The 25148-nt window shown below is 47.3% G+C and overlaps 1 protein-coding gene across 1 annotated transcript in view; it reads right to left on the reverse strand.

Moving 5' to 3' along the window:
* Positions 1-25148, reverse strand: part of LOC144143467 (neprilysin-1-like) — a 69773-nt gene that overhangs the window by 17690 nt on the left and 26935 nt on the right. Inside the window, exons 3-4 of the mRNA XM_077675214.1 lie at positions 7268-7775; positions 6021-6307 (exon numbers count right to left, since the gene is read on the reverse strand). Coding sequence (XP_077531340.1) covers positions 6021-6307; positions 7268-7775 — 795 coding nt within the window. The remainder of the gene's footprint in view (positions 1-6020; positions 6308-7267; positions 7776-25148) is intronic.

Consider the following 25148-nt stretch of genomic DNA (forward strand, 5'->3'; position numbering starts at 1 on the left):
GATTTTGAGCTTTAAGTACACGTACGATATATTCACAAGAACGCAGTTACAGCTATAAGCCGATAAATAATTAGACAATGCAGGCTTAACCTTTGCTAGTAATTTATTCTAGCTTTTTAAAGCAAAGCTTTCTACCTCTACCCACCAAGGGTTCTTTCGCGACCGTTGGTGTCACCAGAAAACTCCAGCCAACGAATAAAAGAATTTAATGGCACCGCCGGGAATCGAACCTGGATCTAATAGACTAACAAAGCGAGAGCCCGTTATCTTACCGATTTAGCTACGAGCCCTTTTTTTTTTTTTTAATTGCAACATTTCAGTACAAAACAAGCACCATCAAACAAAAAACTGCAACGATAAAACTGCTAGTCATCACCTTGACAGCAGAAAAACGATTAAAATTGTTTGAGGTTGGTCAGTGTTTCCATCACAGGCAACCACTCTGGAGGCTCAGGCTGAGCCCTCCACACTTCAATAATCATACGCATTGAATCAGCGAAATATTCTCTTGACCATTTAGCGTCAACGTCCCTATGGCGTATGGCCATGCGGGATTTCCAAATTGCATGTAGGGCCAGGACCATCACGAGGTCGTAAGGTACTTCGTCACTCTCAATAGGTAAAAACCTAATGCCGTGAGCGTCCAGGGGAAAATCTTTTTTGAGGGTTCGCTGAAGCACGTCCCAAAAGAAGACCCCGTCCCAGCAGTCCAAAAACACGTGTTCTACAGTCTCGGGTTTTCTGCACGGGTAGCAGTCCACCCCACCCGGCAAAAACATTCCCTTTTCCTTCTGCCACGTTTTCACATCAAGGACGCCCGAGTGAAGTTTAAAGAAAAACGTCTTAACCCATGGGCCAATCGCCATACGTTTCACACGCTTGAGCACATCCTGTGCTGGCCCTACACGGTACAGCGATCTATACAATGGAACGGGAAGTACGGAATCAACGAGGTCATTATACAATCTTTTACGCGTCACACTAGATAAGTACTCTAGCGTGAAGCGTGCACGCAAAAACATGGTGGCTTGTACCACCTCACGGAAGTAGCCTTTCGTTGCGCCAAAAGATAAAGAAGCTGACGTTACAACAAAATCAGGAAGCGCTCTGGCCAACTTCACCTGACACACAGTGCGCAAAAAGGAGTCCTTCACATCCCGAAGAAACAAAAAACGATTTACCACTTGACGCAAAAACAGATGCGATAATGACAGGCCACCAAGACGCACGCGTCGAAACAGGTTCGTACGGCTTGTTCTCTCCCATGACGACTCCCAAATCAACATTGCAAAAACTCGGTGCAAGGCCTGTACACGTGCCCGCGAACAATGCAACACCTGTAGAACGTACCACAGTTTGCTAATTAAAAACACATTACACACTGATGCCCTAGCAAATATTGAAAGTCCGCTTCCCTTCCATTTCTCGGCCTTTTCACGCAGTTCGACTGTTTGACTGCGCCAATAAGGGTCGCTGTCTACATAGTTCTCGAGGGGCACTCCCAAGTACTTCACCGGCGTCGTCTGCCAGCTGATACACTCGAAAACACTAGGCATACTGTCCCACTGGCCATGCCAGAAACCAACACATTTCTGCCAATTAACACCACTGGCACTGTACTTACAAAAACATTTCAAGGTGTTTACAGCAATGCTTATGCTTCTCCTATCAACAAAAAAAAAGAGCAATGTCGTCAGCGTAAGCTAACACCCGCACTTCACACGACTGAAGTTTAAACCCTTTGACGTCTTTGCTCCGGATTACACTTAAACAAAACGCTTCAATGTAGAAACAAAAAAGCAACGGAGACAATGGGCAACCCTGACGAACGGCACGTTGAACAGGAACGGGTGCGCCGATCGTTTTGTTAATAACAAGCCTAGTAGAACACCCAGTGTACGCCATGCGCACACCATTGAGAATAACAGAACCAACATTCACGTGTTCCAACATATTTAACAAAAGTTCGTGCGACACCTGATCGAACGCTTTAGCCATGTCTACCTGGAGCATTGCCAAAGTCCCTTGCATGGCGTCACAACACTCCAGAACACTTCGGGCAGTATGAATATTTGTAACTATCGACCGCCCTTTGATCCCGCACGTTTGATGCGGCCCTACCAGGTCCTTTATGACAGTCTGTAAGCGGCCTGCCAATATTTTCATTAAAACCTTATAATCGACATTTGTCAGACTAATAGGACGATACCCAGGGATCTGCCTGAGTTTCGGATTTAGCTACGAGCCCACGCGAACACGGGAAGACAAATGGTTTACTGACCAAGCACATCTACGGGTTTACCCCCTGCCTTCTCGCTGAATGCCACGTGAAAGCGTCACACGACCACTGACGCCCGTCTACCAGCCCTGTGCGCACCTTGCTCATGTGCTGAGAGTTACAAAAATTACAGGAAGCTCACACCAATCCATGAAATCTCACTTTTAGTACGCCAATGTGCTAAAGCCTGTGGCCTCCAGTGTTCACGTAAAAAATCACAGCTCCTTGTCGTCCGCCCTCACGCCAAATCAAGGAATACATTCAATTATTCCTTGATGACCAGGACATCACTCCAAACCCCAGCATCAAGATCCTGGGCCTACATTTCCAGGCCAACACCAACAGTGACGTCTCCTTGCAGCGCCTCAAAAACAGCTTTACTCTAATCATACACATGATCAGGCGAGTTGCCACCAAGAAGCGAGGCCTAAAAGAATCCGGTACCTTTCGATTAATGGAAGCTTTTGTCCTCTCGAGAGTTACTTACGACAAACCCCTATCTTCTTCTCGACGAGGAAGACATAGAGATGCTTTATATAATGATTAGAAAGGCGGTTGAGCAGGCCATTGGTTTTCTGATGAGTGCGTCCACACTGAGGCTGCTTAGCACGGGCTCCACAACAAGGTGGAAGAGCTGATAGAAGGCCATCTTTCTAACCAGAAGGTCCGACTCAGAACTGCGGGGGGTAACCGCATGCTTCACCAGATTGGCTGGGCAGCCCAGAATGTCACTCCGCTTGACGTACTCCCAGACTCTTGGCGACTAAAACTAAAGATGCTCCTTTTGCTTAGAAATATGAACCCCTCACATGACGAGGGTCAACGAAAAGCACGGGTTCAAGCGCTAAACACCACCCTCGGTGCGGCTCATGCAGTTATCTACACAGACTTCTCCAAACATCGAGGGCAGCAACACGCCATCATCGTGGCTACCCCCAGAACCAACCTCCTTGCGTGTATCTCGCTTAGGACCCAACAAATGACGGCAGCAGAAGAGGCAGCCATCACCTTGGCTCTCACTCAACCAGGGGTTTGGAAGGTAGTCACCGATTCCCAGCAAGCCTACTGGAATTACCAGTCGGATTGGGTGTCCTGACCTGCACTGTGCGTGCTAAAAACCACTCCCCAAACGGTTCCATTCAGCTCATCTGGACACCCCCTCATGCTTCAATGGAGGGCAACAAATACGCCCACCCAACAAGCCTGCGCTTTTACCTCCCGTGCTATGGAGCTGCACGAGGACAGTCACCCGCTTGTCAGGCCCAGAGAGATAATCCAGCATTATCGCCTTCTGAGACAGACCGTACCTTCACCTTACCCTGACCTTTCCGTCTCGTCGCCTCCGTCCGCGGCGCAGAGACGGAGAAGTCAGATCGTCTAACACCGGGTTGGAGCTTACTTTGATTTTATAAAAAAAAGTTTCCACTCTTGTGCTACACCAATACAACTCAACCAAATACCGTTCATGCATCATGCATTGATTTAACCTTACCAAGAATACCTCTTTGAAGTAATAAATGGTGTGGTTAAGTGCATTTCACTTCTCTCTGGTTTTACTATTTGTAGAGCGATGTGAGTGATTTTAAGTGACGTCGCATGAGTAATCGTTATGGGTGCCGTTTACAGCTTTGCTTTCCAACCACATTCACGGGGTGGATTGGCGCGATTTTTTTAATAAGGTTTCTAAAACCGGTATACTGCAGGGCCCGAGAAATACCAGAGGAATACATAGTGCGTGGAAGTATATATGCATGAATAACTGTTTAGAGACTCTGGTGTGGGGTGGCTGTTTTTGTCTGCGGAAATGTATTTTGGATTAGGAGGAAAGGTGGGTCGTTGCAGCCGAGCATTATAATCGCACAAATAGAAACATGTATCCGCGTCTCCTAATAATGAAGGCTGATTTTAATTTAAAATTTGCCTTCACGATTGCTGTTGTTTTTGTAGCCAAAACCAAATTAAGATAGATTCCTAATATATCAGATAACTTTTATTTCGAAGACAGATGCCAGTTTCAACTCAAAATTATCGTATGTGCGCCTGAAAGTAGCAATAAAGCTAGTATTCATTCTAACCCAAATATAGATACGTGCATCTTGATGCTCCAGATCTCGTGTTTGGCCTCATGTGGGAGAAAGCAAAACCTGGCTCATTTACCACCTCGTCAGATCTACAGCAGCCACCACTGTGTCCTGTCCATTTCACCGGCAGAGACTACGCCTACCTTGGACATACAAGGCACTGGACAGATATGCACTGGCTAGATACCTAGTTATTAGCATGCGGCCATGTGCCAAACGCCCTTGTATGCGACTAAAAGCGTAAAATATTCAATTTGTGTTTTTACTGTATGATTGGTACATTCAGGCAATAAAAATGAAAAAACTGTGTTCTTTGTTCTTGTCGGGTTTGCATGTACTAGTAAACCAAAACGTCGTACTTAGAATAAGTGGAGCAAAAAGAAATGCACGCGCAAAACTTCATCAATCAGAACGAAACAATTTCCCCTTTGATAATGTGGTGGTTTGCGCAACGGGAACAAGATCGCGCGCTGGCCATCTGAACATCTTCCACTCGCTCAATTTACCTTGCATGTGCGTCCCAATTGAATTTGCCGCTAATTCCCCGCCCCCCCCTCCCGGGCAACGCTCGGCTTTTCAGTCCTCATCAGGATGGCGTCTTCCAGTGCAAGTCTGCAACGTGCCGCCAAGTTTTTAGCACTACCCCCCAAACGCCAGGGGTTTGTCCGGCGCTGCGAGCGAAAATTGCTCCCCGTGCATTGTATAGGAGGTTTCACTCCCCAGGCGATGTGCCCGATTTGAGAAAAAGGCCGCGAGCTGCCCTCATCGCACCAGCCACACTACGAAAGCAAGAGCAAAAGTTCCCTTCCCTCTCTTCACCGTACAAGCAGCCGACGGTGGCACCCGAAACGCCCCTGCTAGGCCGCGTGCCTGCTCCGACAACGGTCCCCGTGGCTTACAATATTTTGACAAAAAAGTGTACGTCCATGCCGTCATTAAGCAATTGTTCATGGTGGACTGCTCCAAGACTCTGCTTTATATAATGTTTTTTTTTCAGTCTAGGATGGTTGAAACACTTCCGTCGTCGAGGCCATTGTTTTATAATTCTCACTGCACAATTTTGAAAATGATATCGCACTAAGCTACCCCTTAGGGCATTCTGATTTTTGTTACCCAGGCATAGCCATGCCCGAACACCTTATCACGTGTTTCCAACATCTTACCGTTGCCGCGCCCTGCATTATCGATATCTAAGGAAAACAACCACCTTGTAGGCCCTAACTAAATGGTGTTCTTGCTTGATCAGCCATGTTCTTCCATTCTATGGTTGAAGAAGGAAGCGTGTCACGTGATAAATGCAGGAAGAGCAACGCAGTGGGATTCGATCTGGCGGTGCTCGAACATCCGCGTTCGCGTTCTTGACTGTCCGGTATACTTTTATATGTTTCTTATATTTTATACGGCTAACAATCGCTCGACGAAAAGCTACTACCCCGAGAATCTTGCTTTATTATTCACCACGTAACAATGCTACTTTTGCAGTTCTCTTTGATCTTTCACACAACCTATAAAAAATTATATCGCTCGCTTTCAGCTGAATGGACGATATCTTAATGCACAGTCCCTCAGGCCCTGCGCTGCATTTTTTCCCTGAGCTTGAAGAAACTAGCAAGGACGACATACAGGACCGCGTTTCCACAATGGTGTGTAGAAGCGCATACCTCTGTGCGAGGATGTCCTCGTAGAAGAGGTGCTCCCAGGCGCGCGGCAACAAGGCAACCGCGTCTCGCAGACAGGCGTCCGCGCGGAGCCTGAACGCGTCCCTCCGGCCCAGGCCGTACACGTCGGCCAGCTGTCCCGTGGCGACGGGCAGCAGGCTCTCGACCAGAAGGTAGCGGACCAGGCGGAGCGTCTCCACGCTGGGCTCTGGCGTCGAGTGGACGAATGCGCACAAGGCGGACACCAGCGTCGGGGTGGCGGTGACCAGCACATCTGTGGGCTCGAAGTACTGCGGTGTTGGCATGGGAAGGCGGCCGGCAATTTGACCCTTCGTCTTGGTACACGATTGCTTCAATGCCGTCCAGAGCAACTCTCGCACCTCTCTTGCGGCGGCATCACGTATGCTTTCGCAGGTAGTATGTGTGGAAGCCAATTGGTAGCCAAACAAAAATATTAGAAGCGGGGTTGTCGCAATCCCGAGGAAGGTCCTCGCCAAGGAAATTGGGGCGCTAACGAGCTCTCTTATGGCACAAGGCACTTTATGCCTACGGAGGTGACGAGCCTGGAAGTAGCCAATCGGGCTCGCGATTTACATCCAAGTTATGCGCAGAATATGAGAGGCCACGTGTGTATGTGAGGGGCCACGGGCCACTCAAAAATTACTGTGACACACGCAGAAGCCTCTAAACCAGGTTGCGTGTTCGCGTAGACCGTAACTGAAAATATCGCTTCCCGAAAAAACGGTGCGGCGTGTTACACGCACCTTCATGCCTCACCAAACCCCGTAGTCCTAATGCGGAGAGGTGCAAGCCCACACACTTAGTTTCCTTTTAGCATGTAGCACGCAGCGCGCAAGTAAAATCCCCATGCACGTGCACACGTACACGTGCTCACGCACTAATGAGCAAGCGTGCAGGCACGCACGTGCAGTTATTAGCGAACGCCCAGCATTTAGACGCGCCGGTCTAGAAAACCTATTTGCCTGTGCAGCCAGGCAGGCTATTCTTTTGCCAAATTAACCACGTAGCCCGCGCATAGGGTGGGAAGTACGGTTTTCAAAATATTTTACAAGTTAGCAGCAACACATTTATCGAAAGCTGGATACTTCCAACAAAAGTGTGTATGCTTAATATCTCACTGAGCCAGACGACTCATCAAAGAAACGAAGTTGCAATGATCTAATGCTTATGGAAAATCATAACAGCAGTGACCTATTCTAGGAAAGTTTCACCAATTCCAGAAGACGCACATCTTTGTTCTCCTTTGTAGGGAGCGCAGCGTTGGCTAGTTTCGTGAACTGCCCGGCCGTGACGAAGGGGATGAGCTCTTTGGGAACCTGCCCGAAGCTCACGTAACGAAGACCGCCCAGCCAACGCGGGGCCGAGGCCAGCCGGTTTTGAAGCCGCCTCAGCGTCTCGAAGGTGGCCATGGCCGCCCTCTGGAACCGGGATATGGCCGTGCCGTTGTGGGCCACCCAGCGCAGCGAGCCCTCGATCACCTGGGGCGTGCGCTCCCCCATGGCGGCCGGCGGGGGAGGCAAGTGGAGGTCCACATTGAGCACGGCTCGGCTGTGGGCGGTGAGCCTGAGCGGAGGTCCGAGGCTGGCGCGCAGCAGCACGGGCACGCCGTGTTCGAGCGACAGCCGCAGCAGGATGAGCAGCATGTCCCCGTGGCTGTGCGCCGGCGGCTTCCGGCTCCACTGCAGGCCGGCGCTGCGAACGAGCGCCCGCAGCGCGATCGGGCTGTCCAAGTTTTGCCTGCACAAGTGTAAAAAGCGCACTAAGTTGTTTTCACACATCTGCCTGAGGTAATGGTCACTGCATTCCAACCCGATGACCTCGCAGTCCGTCTAAAATAACGGGACCACACTCAAGGTGACATTACCCTTCGGGAGGGCGGTGATTTATCGGGCCGGTAGAAACACTGAAATACCAGTTAGACATGACATCAACAAAGCTATAGCTGTGGCCCCACACAGGGGGTGGAATGGGGCCCATGAAACATGTCCCCGCAGCAACAGGTCGTACTGCATCATGAGAGGGGTGGGAAGACCCGCTAGTCGGGGAGGTTCCCGTTTGAACCCATTCCCATTTCACCCTTCCCGCTTGTTCCCTCCCGTTTCAACCCGGCGCAAAACGACCTTCCCGTTTCGCCCTTTCCCACTTGGCCCGTTCCCGTTTGAACCCGTTCCCATTTCAACCTTCCCGTTTGTGCCTTCCCATTTCAACCCTGGGCGAAAGAACCTTCCCGTTTCGTATTTTTCTATCTAGCCTGTTCCCGGAATAACGTACCCAGTTTATGAAACGTATAAAAAACATTTTCATATTGTTTTTCATTTATTTTCGTTTGTTCACAGCCGCTGCGATAGCATGATCAGTACATCCAAAGTCCTTGACTGCTTTTCAAACCTGGGCAGACGACGACATTTGGTTACAATTCAGGTCATACCAATTAACAAATCTTTTAATCTTCTAACTTAACAAACCCTAACAAACGAATTAACAATAACAAATGATTCTTTTAAATTAACAAACCAATTAACAAATGAACAACAAATTAACAAATTAACAAGCACTTCGCTTATGAAAACGAAAACAGCGAAATACCTAAATGCACTTAACTAACTAACTAACTAACTAACTAACTAACTAACTAACTAACTAACTAAATGCACGTATTTATGTCGCGAGGGTCGCCCTGCGTCTGCCCCCGTTTGCTCTTGTTCGTTCGACTAACTCTCGTCTCTAGCTCCTTTACAACCACCACCAAAACACCAGGCACTTAAGTTTTATTGCATTAAAACGACGCCACCATGGCCGTGTCCCGAAAGAGTGTGAGCAGGAGCCACTAACACACACAATCAACCAAAGGTTTATACACAAAATGCATTTTATCTACAATCTAGAGCTAACTTTAACTCATCCTTCAAGATATTCCTCAAAGGACGAGTAAATAACTAATAAAAACCAACCGACCCATAGCAACTCCGAGGGCTGGCCATCGACCCTCGGGCGGCCTCTATAAGTATTGTTTCTACGACGACGCCGAAAATATGTTCAGCGCCGAAGGAATTTTAGCCTTTGTCAACCAGGCGTGTTCATTACAAAAGGAGCTGTCAGTCCCTCGTCACATATATCCGTTGTAGTGGTGACACTGTAGACCTGTTACAAAGTCGAACCTCACTGCGTACCTTGGCCGGTGCAACTTCGCTAAGCGCCGCGGCGGGCCTTTCTCTATTCATCTCTAGCCCCAAGAATGACGCCGCGTTGAGGGTAACCCCACCCACCAGGACGCACCCGCTCATTGCATGCTCTAATGCGGTAATTACCCCCGGCAACTAGATAGACCATCCGCCGTGGTCACAAGGTACCCTCGGCGCTGTATAGACCTGAGACAACAAAGGTGCGGCTCGCCCCAAAAGACCTTAAGGGGGTCGTGAAGAGAAAATGCATTTGTCTTTGCTTAATTTTGTCTGCTTCAACGACCTTTCAAGAACATAAATCTCAAATATTTTCACAATACATTACTTCTAGAATTTAGGAGGCGCCATTGAAATCCTCGTTTTGAGGCGCATCGCAAGCGACCATGCGCGCGCCGTCGGTCGGCAGCGCAGCTAGAATGACTTCACGTCAAGTACATTCGAGAGTTCAATGCGGTTCAATGCTCTGTGTGTATAATATTCTGTAAAGCTGCAAACCCGATATTTTAAAAATAATGCATCCTTTATTCGTTGCCAAAAAACAGTTTTCTATCCACGTGAGTGGTGTCGTGGCCGCTTCAGTTGTCTGGCAACCATTGCAGCAGAACTCAGACCTACTGGGTGTTTGTACAGTTTGTAGCCAGTTTCTCTGCTGAATTTCACGTTCTTTTGCCGAATTCTCTCGGGAATCTTACATTTTTTTGTGTGAAATGGCAGAAAACCGTTCAAGCAAACAAAAAAAAATGTGCTCGTATGCGATTTGAACTAGCGGCCGCCGGGCCAGCCCAACGTTACGGCTAGCCTAGTCGGACACTTTATCCACTACACTATCGACGTGAGAAGCGCGCGCGGCGAAAAACTGCTGCATAAAAGCCTCTTCCCATTTGTAACCCAGAAGTATGTCGTGTTTTCATAAATTCTGATCAACCAAGAGCTTTAACCGCCAACTTACTGTTGAGCGCTTCTGCAGTAAGCCAAAGCGAAGCGTATACAATCAACGAAACAGCGTTAACAGCATTGTTTATTGCAGGAAACAGGAAAGCAATCGTCGAGCTGCGTGATGTTGGGACTCGGCGCTGTATCGCTGCACTCTAAGAAAAAAGGGAGTAGCGCTTCCTCCCTTGAGGGAGGAAAAGCAATGTATCATATGTTGGGCCCTTTGGGGTCGAAATTTCCTCCCACAGCGAGGGGAGAGACTTTGCTACCTGCGCGGGGGAGGAAAACCGCCGCCGTCAGGGACGGAACTCTCTCCCTCAAAACAAATATGGCGGTCGACAGACGGGACGCGAGCGGGGCCAGCGGAGCATTGTGAGCAGCGAAGCATTTCATCGTTCTAAATGTGCAGCACGTCAAACGCCTATATCGCGTCTTCGGATCTCATTTGAAACGTCGATTCATCACCGCAACAGCATCCCGAGAGGGAGTTTGAGCGCGAGTGTGTATGGCGTACCGCGCCGATTGCTCTCGACTTGAGTCGTGCTTGACCGACCCCGTTTGCATGCTTGGGGAATATTGAAGGTTTTCAAAACAGCGATCGTTTTTCACGCATGCGAGCTTTATTAAAAGAAGGTGTGCCTTGCCGTAAGCGACGACGAATTGCAGTTATCGCACAGAAGGAAGGATTTAAGCGGACACTCGTCCACACTGCACAGAACTTCACTCGCGCGAGTCCACTCGGCGGCATGGTTAACGTTGGGCATGGCTGCACCACACTTGCTACGCACAAGAGTCGCCATCAGCGAGCCTGCCAGCCAGCCAGCAAAGTGATCTCTCCTAAATTCTCCAAAACAGCCAACCTAACCCACACGCACCAAACAAGCCGCGGCAGCACGGATGAAAAAAAAAAAAATACTCCAGTGGCTTCTGCCATGCTTCTGCCGGTAGCAATACTACTGCTGGACTAATAACGACTGCACTGCTTTCAAAAGCGCTGGATAAATTTGTTTTCCAGTTGCTTGAATTGCGTGGTAGCCACTGCCATCTAGCGAGAGAAAGTTGAGTTAAAATTGTTTTAAAAATGGCGCTTTCAGAAAAAAAAAAAAAACGGCACGAGGGCGTTTATTGCATACATAACCAGAGTTCAACATCGTAAGTTCAGACAACACACATACCGCTTACAAACACAAACCACATAAACACACCAAGGCGCAAACACATATACAAATAACGTACATACACAGCCTCTCAAGACAGTTCGTACACTTCAGTGTTTGTTTATATAGTCATCATGGCTGTGCGGCACTGAAAACCACTGAACCCTACTGCTCTTTGCAAAATTGCGAAAATAACGAACAAGTATATTCTAAACATTACACTGGTTACTTTTACTACTGTAACAGTGCACATTTATGTAAATTACGAACGGTGAAATATGGGCTGCTATAGCATCTATGTGATAATAAAGGGGGTTTGTTTTTAATGGCTGCCCAGCTTTTTTCGTTGGTGATCACATAGTGCGCCTTCGGGTTGGAAACTTATCATCACTCCTCATTCTGGAAAGTGTTTGACTACTATTTTGTTTCGGATAGCTCGTGGTCCACGCAAATCTAGTATAGGAAGAAAAAAAGCGGTACTAACTCGTATTTAGTAGCGTATTTCCAGCGAATTCCGCCCGCGCGCGATGGCTTTCCCGGCACAACTCGCATTCCTTTTGACTGCTGTATCGCGTTTATCGCGTTTCTACGCCGCATGGCGTAGCGTAGGTCAGGCTGTATACGACACAGTGCATAACAAAAATAACCGAGCTTAGCATATAGGCCCATTCACACTGCGACGAAAGCGACGTGAATGCTTTCGTCGCTATCCCTCTTCTCGGCGCCGACTGCAGCACTTGGTCAGAACTCCGCCTTGATGAAGGCTCTCGATCTATTTGAGCTTTAAAGCACTCGATCAACATTAAAGCCCGTTCACAGTGCGACGAAAGCGACTGGAATTCAGTCGCTTTGTGGCACGGCGACAAAAATTGGTCCCGACCATTCGTCAAAAACTATCGTGGCGCGACAAAGCGACGAAATTCCCGTCGCTTTCGCTTGCTTTCGTCGCAACTGTGAACGGGCCCTTAGATACACTTTAAACTTGAGAGTTTCAGGTATAACAATTGGTCATTGCCTAATTAAGTAATTCGGAGATACTTCTACAGAGAAGCAAACGTGTTGCTTTCGACTCTGCAAACCCTTGACTACACAAAGCCTTCCAGGAAATTACTACTTAAATACTTGAACACACAGCAGCGGCATAAGCTTGGACAGAAAAAAAAAGTTCTCTCGACTTCTTCAATTGTCTGCTGAAATCTGCTTTCACCTGGCTACTTCCCTTGTCTCATCTAATGCTTCTCTCCTCACCTGTACAGGCATTCTCCCCTACTACCGAATATTTTGCCGAAAATTCCCATAACCACATGCACAACTCCCTCAAAACGGGCAGCCAGCGATCGTATTTAGTAACTGGAAAAAACAGGAATAGTTCCACCGACCGACGCCGCAGTGTTTTCTTTCTTTTTTTTAATGGCGATGCCGGCTTTGATCTCTGTGTTCTACAACGAGATTTCCTTTTTCTGGACGACTGTACGAAGGCTCCCAACCAGGTGAATAGTTTTAATTAATAAATAAAATTCAGAGAAAACCCAACTAGGCGCGTTTAACACTTTGCTGCATGTTTCCAGTACAGTTGCTTACAGTTAATTATGCTGATTCCGACATTACAGATTTTGTTTGCAAATTAGCACAGGCTTCGAACCTGGCACAGGGTTTATAAAAAAAGGTGCCTGTATACGTCTGCATATGGTGGCCATATACCTGAACGCATGAAGGATTCATACAATAGAATGGAATTTTTTTTAATCACTCACAGATGCAGGTCGGACCCACCGCCTGCACTTTACTGGTGGTACCTGCCGTCTGGCCAAATTAATTTCAAAAAATTAATTCACAAACTGCCTCCCACCCTCCTCGCTCCTTTATTTAAATTAATTCACAAACTGCCTCCCACCCTCCTCGCTCCTTTATTGTAACCTGGGTAGCTGCTTGTTTTTCGGATTGGAGCGAATAGAGCTGACACTCTTCTCGTACTTTTAATGGTCCCCATGGTAGCGCCCTTGGTCTTTTCTTCAATTTTTCTGTAATGAATTGGTTCCACTGTAAATTAGCCCATCCAGATTTGGCAATACACGCAATTTCACCATTTTTGATAATATCCCGTCCTGGAGTCATGAATGGGCTACGGGATTAAAACCGGATGAACCAATCTCCCTTCATATCGTCGACAAAAAGAATACATTCACATTTTTTTACCCTTTTTCAGGAAAACTGTCGCCCGAAGCTCAGAAATGTACTTATTTAGCTATTGCATAAACTAGCAACTCGAGTTGAAGTCCCATATAAAAACCAATGTTTCCTCATCTTGTCGTGAAGTCTGTTTTATAAAGTATAAACTCACCAATGCTCCAGCAAAAGTTAGACGACTTTTGTACCCTACTTTAACTTGATAGAAACTTCAGTATGCCTGCATGGTCTCATGGTCTATAGAGGAAATAATATCGAATTGCTTGAAAAGACTCTAAGAAAGGCTGTTGACTTTATTTATTCTAAATATAATTGCACAAATTCTGTTTGTGAGATCACGTAAGCTGATGAGATTCAAACATTAGTCAAAGAGAAAGTTTTTACATCTTACATTTCTTTACTGTTCAGATTTATAGCTATAGTCGCACAATATGGTCGCACGGGTTCTGTTTCTGAGCTCATTCAAACTGGTGCGATTCCAGCACTAGGGAAAAAAGGGTCTTAATGCCTTAAATTTTTGCTCTTGTTATCCTACAAACTTGGCCTCGATACAAGACCACGGCATACTCCAAAATATTATTCGTCATTACCATGCCATTCTTTCACCCGTTGTACACACCGGTTTAAAGTTTCTTTTTTTTCCACATGTATTAGCGACTGAAAAAATACATCTGAACATATGTCTTGATTCATTTGAATATTTACCTAGTTTATTTTAACCTTCTCATTGCTGCCACATGTAGTATCCTGAACTGTTGGCTATAGGTACACACCACATCCTGGACCAGGACTAATTTTTCTTCAACTGTGAAGTTTCTGAGAGAGCTCTACGGCTATCCTTTGTAGCCGTACAGCTGCATTGAGGTGGATGTCAAACTTTCCTTCGTAGTCACTCACCTCGCTGCCTGTACAGAGACGTCTACTTGTAATCCACCCTGTGTGGTGTGTCTTGTGTCCTCACATAACAAGGCAGACACATTCAACATAGGTGATTCATCTAAGCTGCAAACATTTGCTATTGGGTCAGGTATGTAGGTTGCTCTAATGTTTTTTGTGGAACTTCTCTTACGTTGAAGGAAGTATACTAGAGCACCTTCACACGAAGTCGTGTGTAAAAAGCACTATTTTCAATGTCATTAAGCAGCAGCCTCAAGTTTAAATTAGTTTACTAGATGTACCTTTCTCTGCAATAAGGTCATTCTTACCATTGAAGATAACTAGCCCTCATATAATGTATGCATCGCAGAAATTGAGTTCGTTATAAGTGGGTTTGGACGTACTTAATTAGTCAACATATCAACATATCAGCTAAAACAGTCAGCTTCCGACCGTTCTAGTGCCCTTTTCCATTTCTCCCTACGCTTGGCACCAGTCAGAAGACAAAAGTGCTACACCCTTTCATTTGTGCTTCTGCACCTGGAATGGCAGCTAGACACACAGCCCAATCAAGGCATTCTCAAGCTCAGGATGCCTGTCGGTTACTTTATACACAAAGCGCAAGCACATGAGCTTAGTTCAACAGGGTGTAGTGGAAGAACCATGCAAGGCAGACCGAGGCCATTGCTGCATGAAATGGGGCTGAAAGCTGTAACTGCACGGGAGCCTCCCAGATGATGATAGTAATGCTAAATAAATGATTCGAGATAGAGAGAAAGCTTTAATGAATACTGAAGACAGCCCCACAAATGGCATTGCTTGCTGCGTCAGATGGGGTGAACACAGTAAATGAAAAAAAAATGTGGAAAGAGTACGCAGAAAAATGAATAAGAGGGAGAATGAAATAAATCAGGAACATTTGAAAAAATGGCAGTAGTAGGAAAACAGATCTGAGGATAGAACCTCAACCAATCTAGAGCCTTTGTCCCTAGCACTGTGTCAGCGTGACCGCCAAAGTTCACTAAAGTGATTCAGTTCTGAAAAGTTTTTTCGTAGCAATTGCACAAGAGTTCTTTTCGCTGTTTCGTGTTGGGTTGCATACTGCGTGCAGTAGCACAAGAGATGACACATGTTCTCTTTCACAGAGTATGGGCCTCCGCATAAGCATTTTGGAAGAGGGTGTTCACTTTGTGGAGTGATTTTTTAGTTTATTTTCTGATCTTCTGGTGGACAAGCAGGTGGACAAAAGGCTGAAAGTTGGTATACACATAAAAACTGAGTGGAAGAAAAATGAGAAGAGAGCAAATGGTGTGCTAAAGCCTGGAAAACCTCGATGTCATTAGCGATGATCTTGAGCCCCACTGCCTTTGACACTTCTCAAACCTCTACCACGGTTGGTATACACTTGGTAATTTCTCTTTTTTTTTAAGTGTGATAGTATGACCGCGTGACCCGCCGCGGTGGCTCAGTGGCTAAGGCGTTGCGCTGCTGAGCATGAGGTCGTGGGTTCGATTCCCGGCCACGGCGGCCGCTTTTCTGACGGAGGCGAAACGCAAAAACACCCGTGTGTACGAGATTTTGGCGCACGTTAAAGATCCCCAGGTGGTCAAAATTAATCCGGAGCCCTCCACTACGGCGCGCCTCATCGCCTGCGTTGCGTCGGCGCGTTAAAACCCTTCAATCAAATCAAAGTATGACCGCGTGTTAAGCTTTTTTGCACAACTACGGCATCATGCATAAAGTCAGTGAAAGAGGGCATGCCATGCAGTGAAGCTAGAAAGTTTGAATGTCATGCGGCAGATCCAACTTTTACTGCTCAATTATTCCCAAATTTTTAACACTCGAAAACATTGTGCACTTTGAATATTAAAAATGTGCTGCAAATTGAATAGCAAACAATATTCGCAAAGTGTTCGACATTTTCAGAAATTGCCACACCTCTATTTTATTTTCCTGTGTTTTGCAGGCAGATGAACAATATCTGTAACAGCTAAAAACTTCTGTCACATTAAAAAAAAAAGAAGTAACACAACGAATCGAGAGTGCTGCATGCACGCCTGACATTCATACAGATGAAGCTGGACACACTCAACGAGATTGAGCCCCTCATTTCCGAGGATGACTTGGAGGAAGAATGTACCCAAGTACAGGAGTACACTGACCGCATCATGCAATGCTTGGCACGGCTGCAGCAGTAGTTGTATGGTGACCGAGAGCAACTCTCCGGGTCAAACAGCAGCAATTAATGTAATTGAAAAAACGAACAGTGGCGAACCTCAACAGATGACGTCACAACAGATGAATGTAAAATTACCAAGAATTGAGCTGGGGAAGTTCAGCGCACAACGGTAGGAGTGGCAGCCTTTCAGGGAGCTGCGCAGTACACGAAAACAGTCATGCTAAAAATGTCTGCCATCGAAAGAAATGTGGCTGATATGTTGACCAAGTCCTGGACACTGGAATCAACTGGAGTGAACGACATCGAGGAAACAAACAGCCTTTAGGTGGATGTCAAACTTTCCTTCACAAACAAACAGCCCACATCCTAACGTTAAATTTTATTTGGAGACCACCAAACAAATGGATGGACATTAGAAGGAGGCACTTCCTTAGAAGCCAATGTCGCTACACCACTTGATAAAACACTTTCTAAACTCCCCAGAATTGTGTCAGGACTACCGATGCTGTGAGCAGAAACTACGACCAGAAACTACGACCAGCTAAGAATAGCAAAACTTATGGACAGTACGAGTGAAGCCGATGCCGTTTACTACATGCTGCACTAGGCTGTTGCGCATTACTCTCACAAGCTTCGGGTGGTTTTGATGTCTCATCGCACAGTAACTCACCAAAATATTTCAACAACTTCTAAAACGCACTGAACCTGACCACCGATTTAGTCAGTCTATAGGGCGTATGCGATGTGCTTTCGAATGCGTGGCGGTGCAATTTGCTAAGCAGCACCGATGCCATCTGCACGGTTGCATTTTGTCACATGGGCCGTGCCATTCCTGTTGCGAAACGTGGTTCTCAGTGTGGTGTTGGCAAGAACGTTCCTATGGCCAGTGTTTTTTTCCGAGTGATTTGTGGGTTTGCGAATGCCTTGTTACAAGTAGTAGTCAGCATTGTTTTCGCGTCGAAATTCCGGACTGCGCTGTGCACGCTTGCTACAACTGCAGATCCAAAGCAGGCCGCATGACAAAAGCAAGCGTGTCACTTTTTTTTTTTTTTTTTGCTGCTTCGAAGCAAATCATACCTGCCAGGTTTGCCGAGATGGCATTAGGGAGAGTCCGGGGGGGGGGGGCGGAGTAGGAGGGATACAAAAATTAGTAGCAACAGAATGGAATGATTTACATTTACATGCATTTCTAATTTAGTTACAACACAACAGAGTAGTAGCTGAACTGTTTCGTCCAAGCTACTAACGCGCTACACGACTGGTCAGCTGCTAAATCTTCGATGCGGCTGACGCCGCCTTTTTTAACAACCCCTGGGAGTACTGCCGAGCATAACAATGTTCGTTCCTGCTACACTTCGCCAAAAGAACGCGACTGACCTCGGATTGTGCGAGAACTTGATGATCGGAACTAGGGGCAAATTTTATTTACCATGCTGAAATGCCTCTCGCATTCAGCGTTTCTGTGGTACTGACCAGTTCAACTTGCGTGCATTGCCAACTATGCTTTACAAGTTATTACGATGTCCAGTGGTGTAGGATGCAATTGGGTTGTCAGGTAGCTCCAGCACAATGTGGCTAGACTGGGAGAAAGGTTTAGCCAAACACGGGTGTGTATTCGGGAGATTTTCGTTTCGACCATACAATTGTACAAAACCATCAAAATCCGGGAGTCTCCCGGATAATTCGGGAAACCTGGCAGGTGTGGAAAAGTAAAGAGCAGTGCTTGACAACAGTCTGACTTCATGTGACGAATTCACAAAGAAGTTATCGATAATGGGACTAATCAGTACTGAATCTGTTGCACCCGTTTCATTTACCTAAGCTCCCAATGAAGGTGAGCAATTACGCAGCGGCTCTGGGTGGAAGCGATCGTGAGACATGTATATAAAATTTGGTGCAGCCATGTTGACAAAGATTCCACCGATAATTTTCAAGTGCATTTTTTTTTCGGTGTAGACGAGGTGGAAATTATAAGCAAAACGAGGTTATGGAACATGCTTTGAATACTTCAAAAACAGCGCCAAGACAAGTGATTAACAATACTGCTCTAGTTTGTCACTCCAAAAGTCTTCACCTCTGCGCTTTTTTTGTAGCAGTTAAATTGTATAGCCAACGTCAAGTTTTAGCGCATAATCACAGAATGCACTTGGTCATTAAATAGCAGTCGAAGACGACAAAGGGGTTGGATGCACACTATTACCTGACCAAAAGTTGCATTTCATGTACACGTATTCACCTAAAAACACTCGAAGTAGACAAGGCTGCGGCTGGATGCCCAGTCGGGTTAGCCTCATCGATAAAGTACGCCAGCTACCTTAACACATCGTGTTACAAGCGTGTGCAAGGTATGAGGTGAAAGCTTTGACGCCCGTCGTCTCCACCTGAAATAAAGTGGGCGCACCTGATTCGGTACTGATTAGACCCATCATCGATAGCTTCTTTGCGAATTCGTTGCATGAAGTCAGACTGTCTTCAAGCACTGCTCTAGCCTCGCTTCAAAACAGAAAAAAAAAGCGACATGCTTGCTTTTGTTGTGGGGCCTGATTCGGGTATGCGGTTGTGGAAGTGTGAACAGCACAGTCCGAAATTTCGAAACAACAATGCTGACTAGTCCCTGTGACAAGGCATTCGCAAACCCACGAATCACGCAGAAAAAACACTGCCCACACGAACGTTGTTACCAACACTGTGCTGCAAACCACGTTTTGCGTCGGGAAGCATGCTGCCTGCACGGCAGAATGCAACCGTGGATATGGTGTCGGTGTCGTCGCGTAGGTAGCATCGTCGCACCGTCAAAAGGCCAGTGCATACGCCCTATTGCGGAACTTCCGAAGACATCAAGTGTTGCTAGGGTCGGATATCAAACAAGCATTTTTAAAGGTTGGCATAAAACCAGTGGACAGAGGTGCATTGGGTTTCCTGTGGTTTCAAGCAATGCCAAAACCGGGTGTACCACTTTCACCAGTTTTGATTTGCTGAATGACCTGAATCCCTTTCGGAACGATAGCTAACCCATTTCTACTTTCTGAAACGCTTCAACGCCACTTAAACAAAGAGCAGTACCCTTAAACTGTGAGACATACACAGATGACGTGCTCACAGGAGCTGAAATTGAGAAAGCTGTAGTGAAGCTCTACAACAATGCAACTGAAATGTTTGAAGCAGTAAAATGCTACGCCAGTGATTTCAACGCGACTCCCAGGCTACCATGCATCTCGGTTATTTGTCGGGTGTGCTGAAGCTTTTGCGACGTACGTGGGACCCGTGTGCTGGCCACTTAACATAACATTCTCTTCATGCATGGGTTGTATTCATGGCATAGAACCATTCACAAATTGGCCCATGTTGCAAACAATGGCGTTACACCCACTAGGGTGCAACGTGAAAACTTGGGAGAATTGGTGATGAATGTTGAACCGTAACGCAAACGACAGGACACAGCAGTGCTTCATGTGTCGTGTTGTTATCGCACTGCGTCTTGTCGTCTGCACTGAGGTTCAACATGAACCACTAAGGGGGGAGGGGGAGAGGGGGCTTTCTCTCTTTGTTGTCCATGCCAAGGTCCTGTTCCACGAACTGTGGTGTAAAAACATCGACTTGAACACGCTACCTAACTACATCACGGCGGCCTGGAAGGTGTAGCTAGACGGACTCCCTATCTCCCTGAGGTTCACGTACCCCGGTACTACAGGTCGCAAACAAATGTAGGGAGGGCGGACTGCTTTCACATTTCTGCCGATACCCGTCCAATGGCATATGAGGCAGTTGCCTACCTCACCCTGGAGGGTGGAAATGGTAGAAGATCGACAACTCTGGTAAGCAAACAAAGGGTGGCACCAGGCAAGGAAATTACACTGGCGAGACTGGAACTGATGGCATGCCTGCTTGCTGTTCAATTGAGTGGCTTTATTTTGGAAACCCTCAAGCAACAGCCTTCAAAGATCTACCTACGGACAGGTTCAACAACAGCACTCCATTGGATTCATGAAGATGTTGGCAGCTGGAAGCCGTTGGCGTGCAACTGAGTCACTAAAATTCAATGCCTCGCGGAAAAGTTCGTATGTAGACATTATCCGGCAAAAGAAAATCCAGCACGCAAGATCCCGGCCATGCAGCTGGCCAAAAACGTACTGTAGCGGAGCAAAGCACTGTGGATTTGTCCCGCATGCATATTGGGAACGAGTGGTTCCGAAAGCGATATACGATGAAATCGAACTAGGGGAAAGGAAGAAAACAAGATCATTGCCTGCAGCGACATCGCCAACTGCTGAGTCGGGCATGATCAATCTGGAACACTATGGCAAAATCTTAAAGCTAATCAGAGTCACAGCTCGGGTTTTTCAGTTCATCGCTAGAACCAAACAACAAAGCAGCAAATTGGGACCCCTCATATTCGATGAGCTTAATCAAGCTGAAAAATACTAGATACGTTGGGACCAAAGAGGGATTCTCAAAAGAAGTCATGTGTGCCACCCACTGAACACGAATTACCCCCGATTCAGCTTTAAGAATGTTCACTGATGATTGACAGTGCTGGCATTTTAAGAGTTCAGGGAAGACCAAAACATAGCCAACTTTGCTGTGGCTCAAAGCAAACAACAATAATAAAAAAGCGTAAATGGGCATTTGAAAAGTTTTATGATAAAAACCATTTTGTGAACATGGTGTGTAAACATTACTCACAGGAATATGTCATGTCTGCATGATGATTACATTAACAATAACCACGTACTTCATTAGTAAAGGTGCTTTTTCAAATAGTGGTGCATGAAAGCTTTACCTAGTGCCTATACGCGGCATGCGTAAACAAACAACAGCTGCAAGTGAAATGACCACGAAAACTAGTCCCAAACCGAAACAGCATCTCGCATGAAGCACCCTTCACGTAACCAGGCAGTGCTGAACACGAAAGAAAAAAAAAAGACAGCCTGGACACACACTGCAGTTGCTGCTCAAAGCACAGTTGCCACCAAATCACAAGGCCACTAGAATAGGCAAACTAGCGGAGCACTCACGTCGCTGGTTTTGGAACGCTGCAGTCCACCAGCGGCACCCACATTTTAAAACGAAGAAAAACCGCCACACATCACCACCAACTGCGCAGATATACACAGGGGAAATGATGTAAAAGGTGCACCTCTCGGATGCGATGTGTTTCTTGCAGTATCGGAGATTGCGGCGCCGTAGCTCCACATACACACATTCAACTCCGGGAGAACTGCGACGTACCACACACGTCAATCGCATTATCGTGGCTTTTGGTGCACACGGCTGATTGCGAGAGCCAAACTTCGATACATCAAGCGAAGATAACAGCACGGCGTACGCACTTGATATGAAAACTTGCACTGTACACAAGCGCTGACCGGCGCGTTGATTTCACGCACAGTGACCGTATTTTGAACGTTGTCCGATGATCCTAGCGCGGAGACAGACCTTGACAGCTCCGAGCGCGCGAAAGCCGGGCCACGATGAATTGGACTTATCGGTCCTCTCGCGCTAGCGATGAGCACGATGAGCGTATCTCTACACACTTGATAGAAAACGAAAACACGGCGCACCACACCGCAGACGCTGGTACTGGTGCCTTTTCTGCCTCGGCTCCACACAAAGCGCCAACATTTGAAATAGACCAACGATAAACGCATATCGCAGTACCGACTCAGGACCGACATGCTCTGTTGTAACTTCTGCAAGTGCTTGTCGTTTTGATATCACAATCAAGTTGTGCGACGCACGACGCACACCGTCCCCGCAGGTCGCCGCCGCCATGTTGCCGAAGGCCGATGGGCAGAGCCAACTCGAGTCGGATGGCCGAGCCGGACGGCTGAGCCGGATGAGAATTAAGAAGAAAGCAGCCTTTACCATTGCTAAAATCTATCAAATACAACCAAAAGAAAGCATACCCGACACTATTCGTGGGCAGCCTCAGTTAGTACACCTGATTCTAGCAAGGTGTTCGTGTGTTCGCGTGGTCGAGCGGCTCCGAGTCAGACTTGTATTTTGAAGGTCCGTGGATCGAATCCTGGCAAAGCCCTTGTAAGGTCCACTTATGAGTTAGCGGCCAGGTGCCCGGGCTGCGCGTGAGAACGCGCCGCTCTGTCTGGCGACGTAGCACTGCCGACACTGCGCTGCAGCCACCGCTAATTCGTCGCGGCGTGCGCGGGAGACGGATTGTCTGGCCCTTCGCATTCCTCAAGGATAATCCCCATTGAGAGGACAGACGGCAGCGCCGGATTCCAGGAACGCCTGCCGGACCCGCTGGGATTACCGGCGTCTCCATTGTTGTCGCGCCCTGGTCAGCATGACGCACTGTCGCCGTCTTTCGTTTTCGCCCCGCGGGGTCGCTCGAACTTGCTCGTCTACGAGCGTGCCGTTGACCCGAAGGTGGCGGCGCCTCAATGAATATTCCGTGGCGTGCTGAGTGACAGCTGTCTGCATGTATTTGGGCACGCCCATACGCGTGTACGAACGCTACAGGGGCGTTCCCGAGAGAGTGTGATCTCGAGGTTATATAAGACCCAACTTGGCCGTTGGAGATGGTTCTTGTCTGAGCGCTGAGCGGGCAGTTCCCGGCGAGACAAGGAGTCTCGACCATTAACGCTAGGTTGGGATTTGTGAGCCCCCTAGTCGAGGTTAAGATCGCGTCGGAGGTTATGGGTGCAGCGCCGCACCGGGCAACTAGACGGATCTTGCGGCGAGACAGGGTCTCGGCCGTTGTTTCTCGAGCGGTTTGTGTACGCTCCGAGAGTAGGAGAGTTAGACGAAGTTGAGGAGCTCGAGTGCTTTGTGCGCACTCGGAGCTAGCGTCTAGCTGAAGTTTGCAGTTTTTCTTTTATTATTCATGTACCCAGTTTTCCCACTGTAAATAGCTGCATATAAACCCTTCGTTTCATTTAATCAACCCCAACGCTTTGAGTTCGTCAATTCGACCGCCGCCTCCAAGAACTTCAACACCATCGCCTAGCCAGCCTCCTGCCAAATCAACCGGAGCCCGGGCGATTGGGTTCCTGATCGACACCGGACTTCGGGGAAACGATCTTCACTGCCCTTGTCCTTTTTTTTCTTTTTTTTGAGGCGAGAGTTTGATCAGTGTTTTTACAGGGTACAGACAGAGTGCCAGAGTACCTTTCCTTTCAACGTACAAATGACGTTCCACGGTAACCGCAGTGTTACGGCAGCGCTGAAATTTGTTTTGCCTACAATTTCAATTCCTGAACGTGCAGTCGGTCACAGCATCAAGGTTAAATCAAGTAGCAAGTAAATAAGTTGTACGAGGTGCGTCTTCGTTTATCATCCTATCTTATTTTGTTCTGATTTGACCGTGATGGCTCGAGATACAGTTCGCAGCATTTAAATATTTGCCCGCCAACATACTTAGCAATAACTAATGACGACAAGCGATTTTTTTTTTTTGGGGGGGGGGGGGGGGGGAGGGCTAAAGCTAAAGTCTTGATAATTGCAGTTCAAGAATCGACAATAACTGCTCATAAACGACTTCAACAGGATGTCATACGTGTCCAGCAACGCCCGTCGACGCAGCGACTTGCGCGCGACTTCGCCGGTCTCATGCGGTTACTCGCCCTTTATTGCGTGTCGACGCGCTGCCGCCACGACGGAGCCGCTCGCGCTAGCGTCACTAAATAAGCTACGCTAAAAAATAATAAATAAGCTACGCTACGATAAACGAGAAAACGCCAAAAGCGTACGCTTGAACGCTGAAGAGTCGTCCACACCCCACTCCTCCCCGTTCTCCCCGTGCCGCCGGAGGGAGGAAATTCTCTCCCTCTGAAGGCTTCCGAAAGAGGGCGCGCAACGTCTCATCATTGGAGGGGAGGAACGGACGGGCGCAAGGGAGGAAAAGCAGGATTTCCTCCCTTTTCTCTCCCTTATTTCTTAGAGTGTGCTTCTCGCAAGTTATTTTTGCGTTTGGTGAGTGAATGATGGATGGGTTTTAAGTTCCGACTACTCGAAGTTCCTTCATAAACGTGTTTACGCAATAAATTCTCCTTCTAAGCGTCCAGTGATTTATCTCGTCAGAAGTTTCACGTTCGCGCAACTCCCATTACAGGCTACGTGAGACAGACGTCGGCAAACTTGTGCAAGAATATCGGCTAGCGAAACGACAGTTTAGACTCGTGCAAAACAATGTAAACAGTTTACAAATGCCCAGTTTAGATTAAACGTGGTTACTTCTGCATGCGCCACTCGCCGGCGTTCTTGACTGAAAGTTTGACCGTGTTGATACGTCGTATCAGAGATCAGACATCTCCCGTTCAGTTGCAGCAGGGCGAGTTTCATCATGGCGCCGATGTTGTAGCTTTATCTGACCCTTTGCAAGCCCACTCTGTGCCGACATATTGTGCAGACGAGGGAGAACTGTGATTGGTTTCTTACTGACTTATTGAAACGTCACTTCACGAGTTGAGAAGGAAAGCCTCAGTGAAACTGTAACTGCATTTGTTTTCCTATTTGCCGATATCGGGCAAGGAAACGGGTATGCATTGTTTGTTTATCAAGGTTCCACGGTTATAAGCGCACGCACGACACAGTTTTTTTGAAAATCTCTTCACGACCACCCTTCCATGGCTGGGAT

The sequence above is a fragment of the Haemaphysalis longicornis genome, unplaced genomic scaffold (assembly GCF_048455015.1).
Source record: "Haemaphysalis longicornis isolate Haplotype H1 unplaced genomic scaffold, Haemaphysalis longicornis Haplotype H1 scaffold_6, whole genome shotgun sequence".
NCBI lineage: Eukaryota > Metazoa > Arthropoda > Arachnida > Ixodida > Ixodidae > Haemaphysalis > Haemaphysalis longicornis.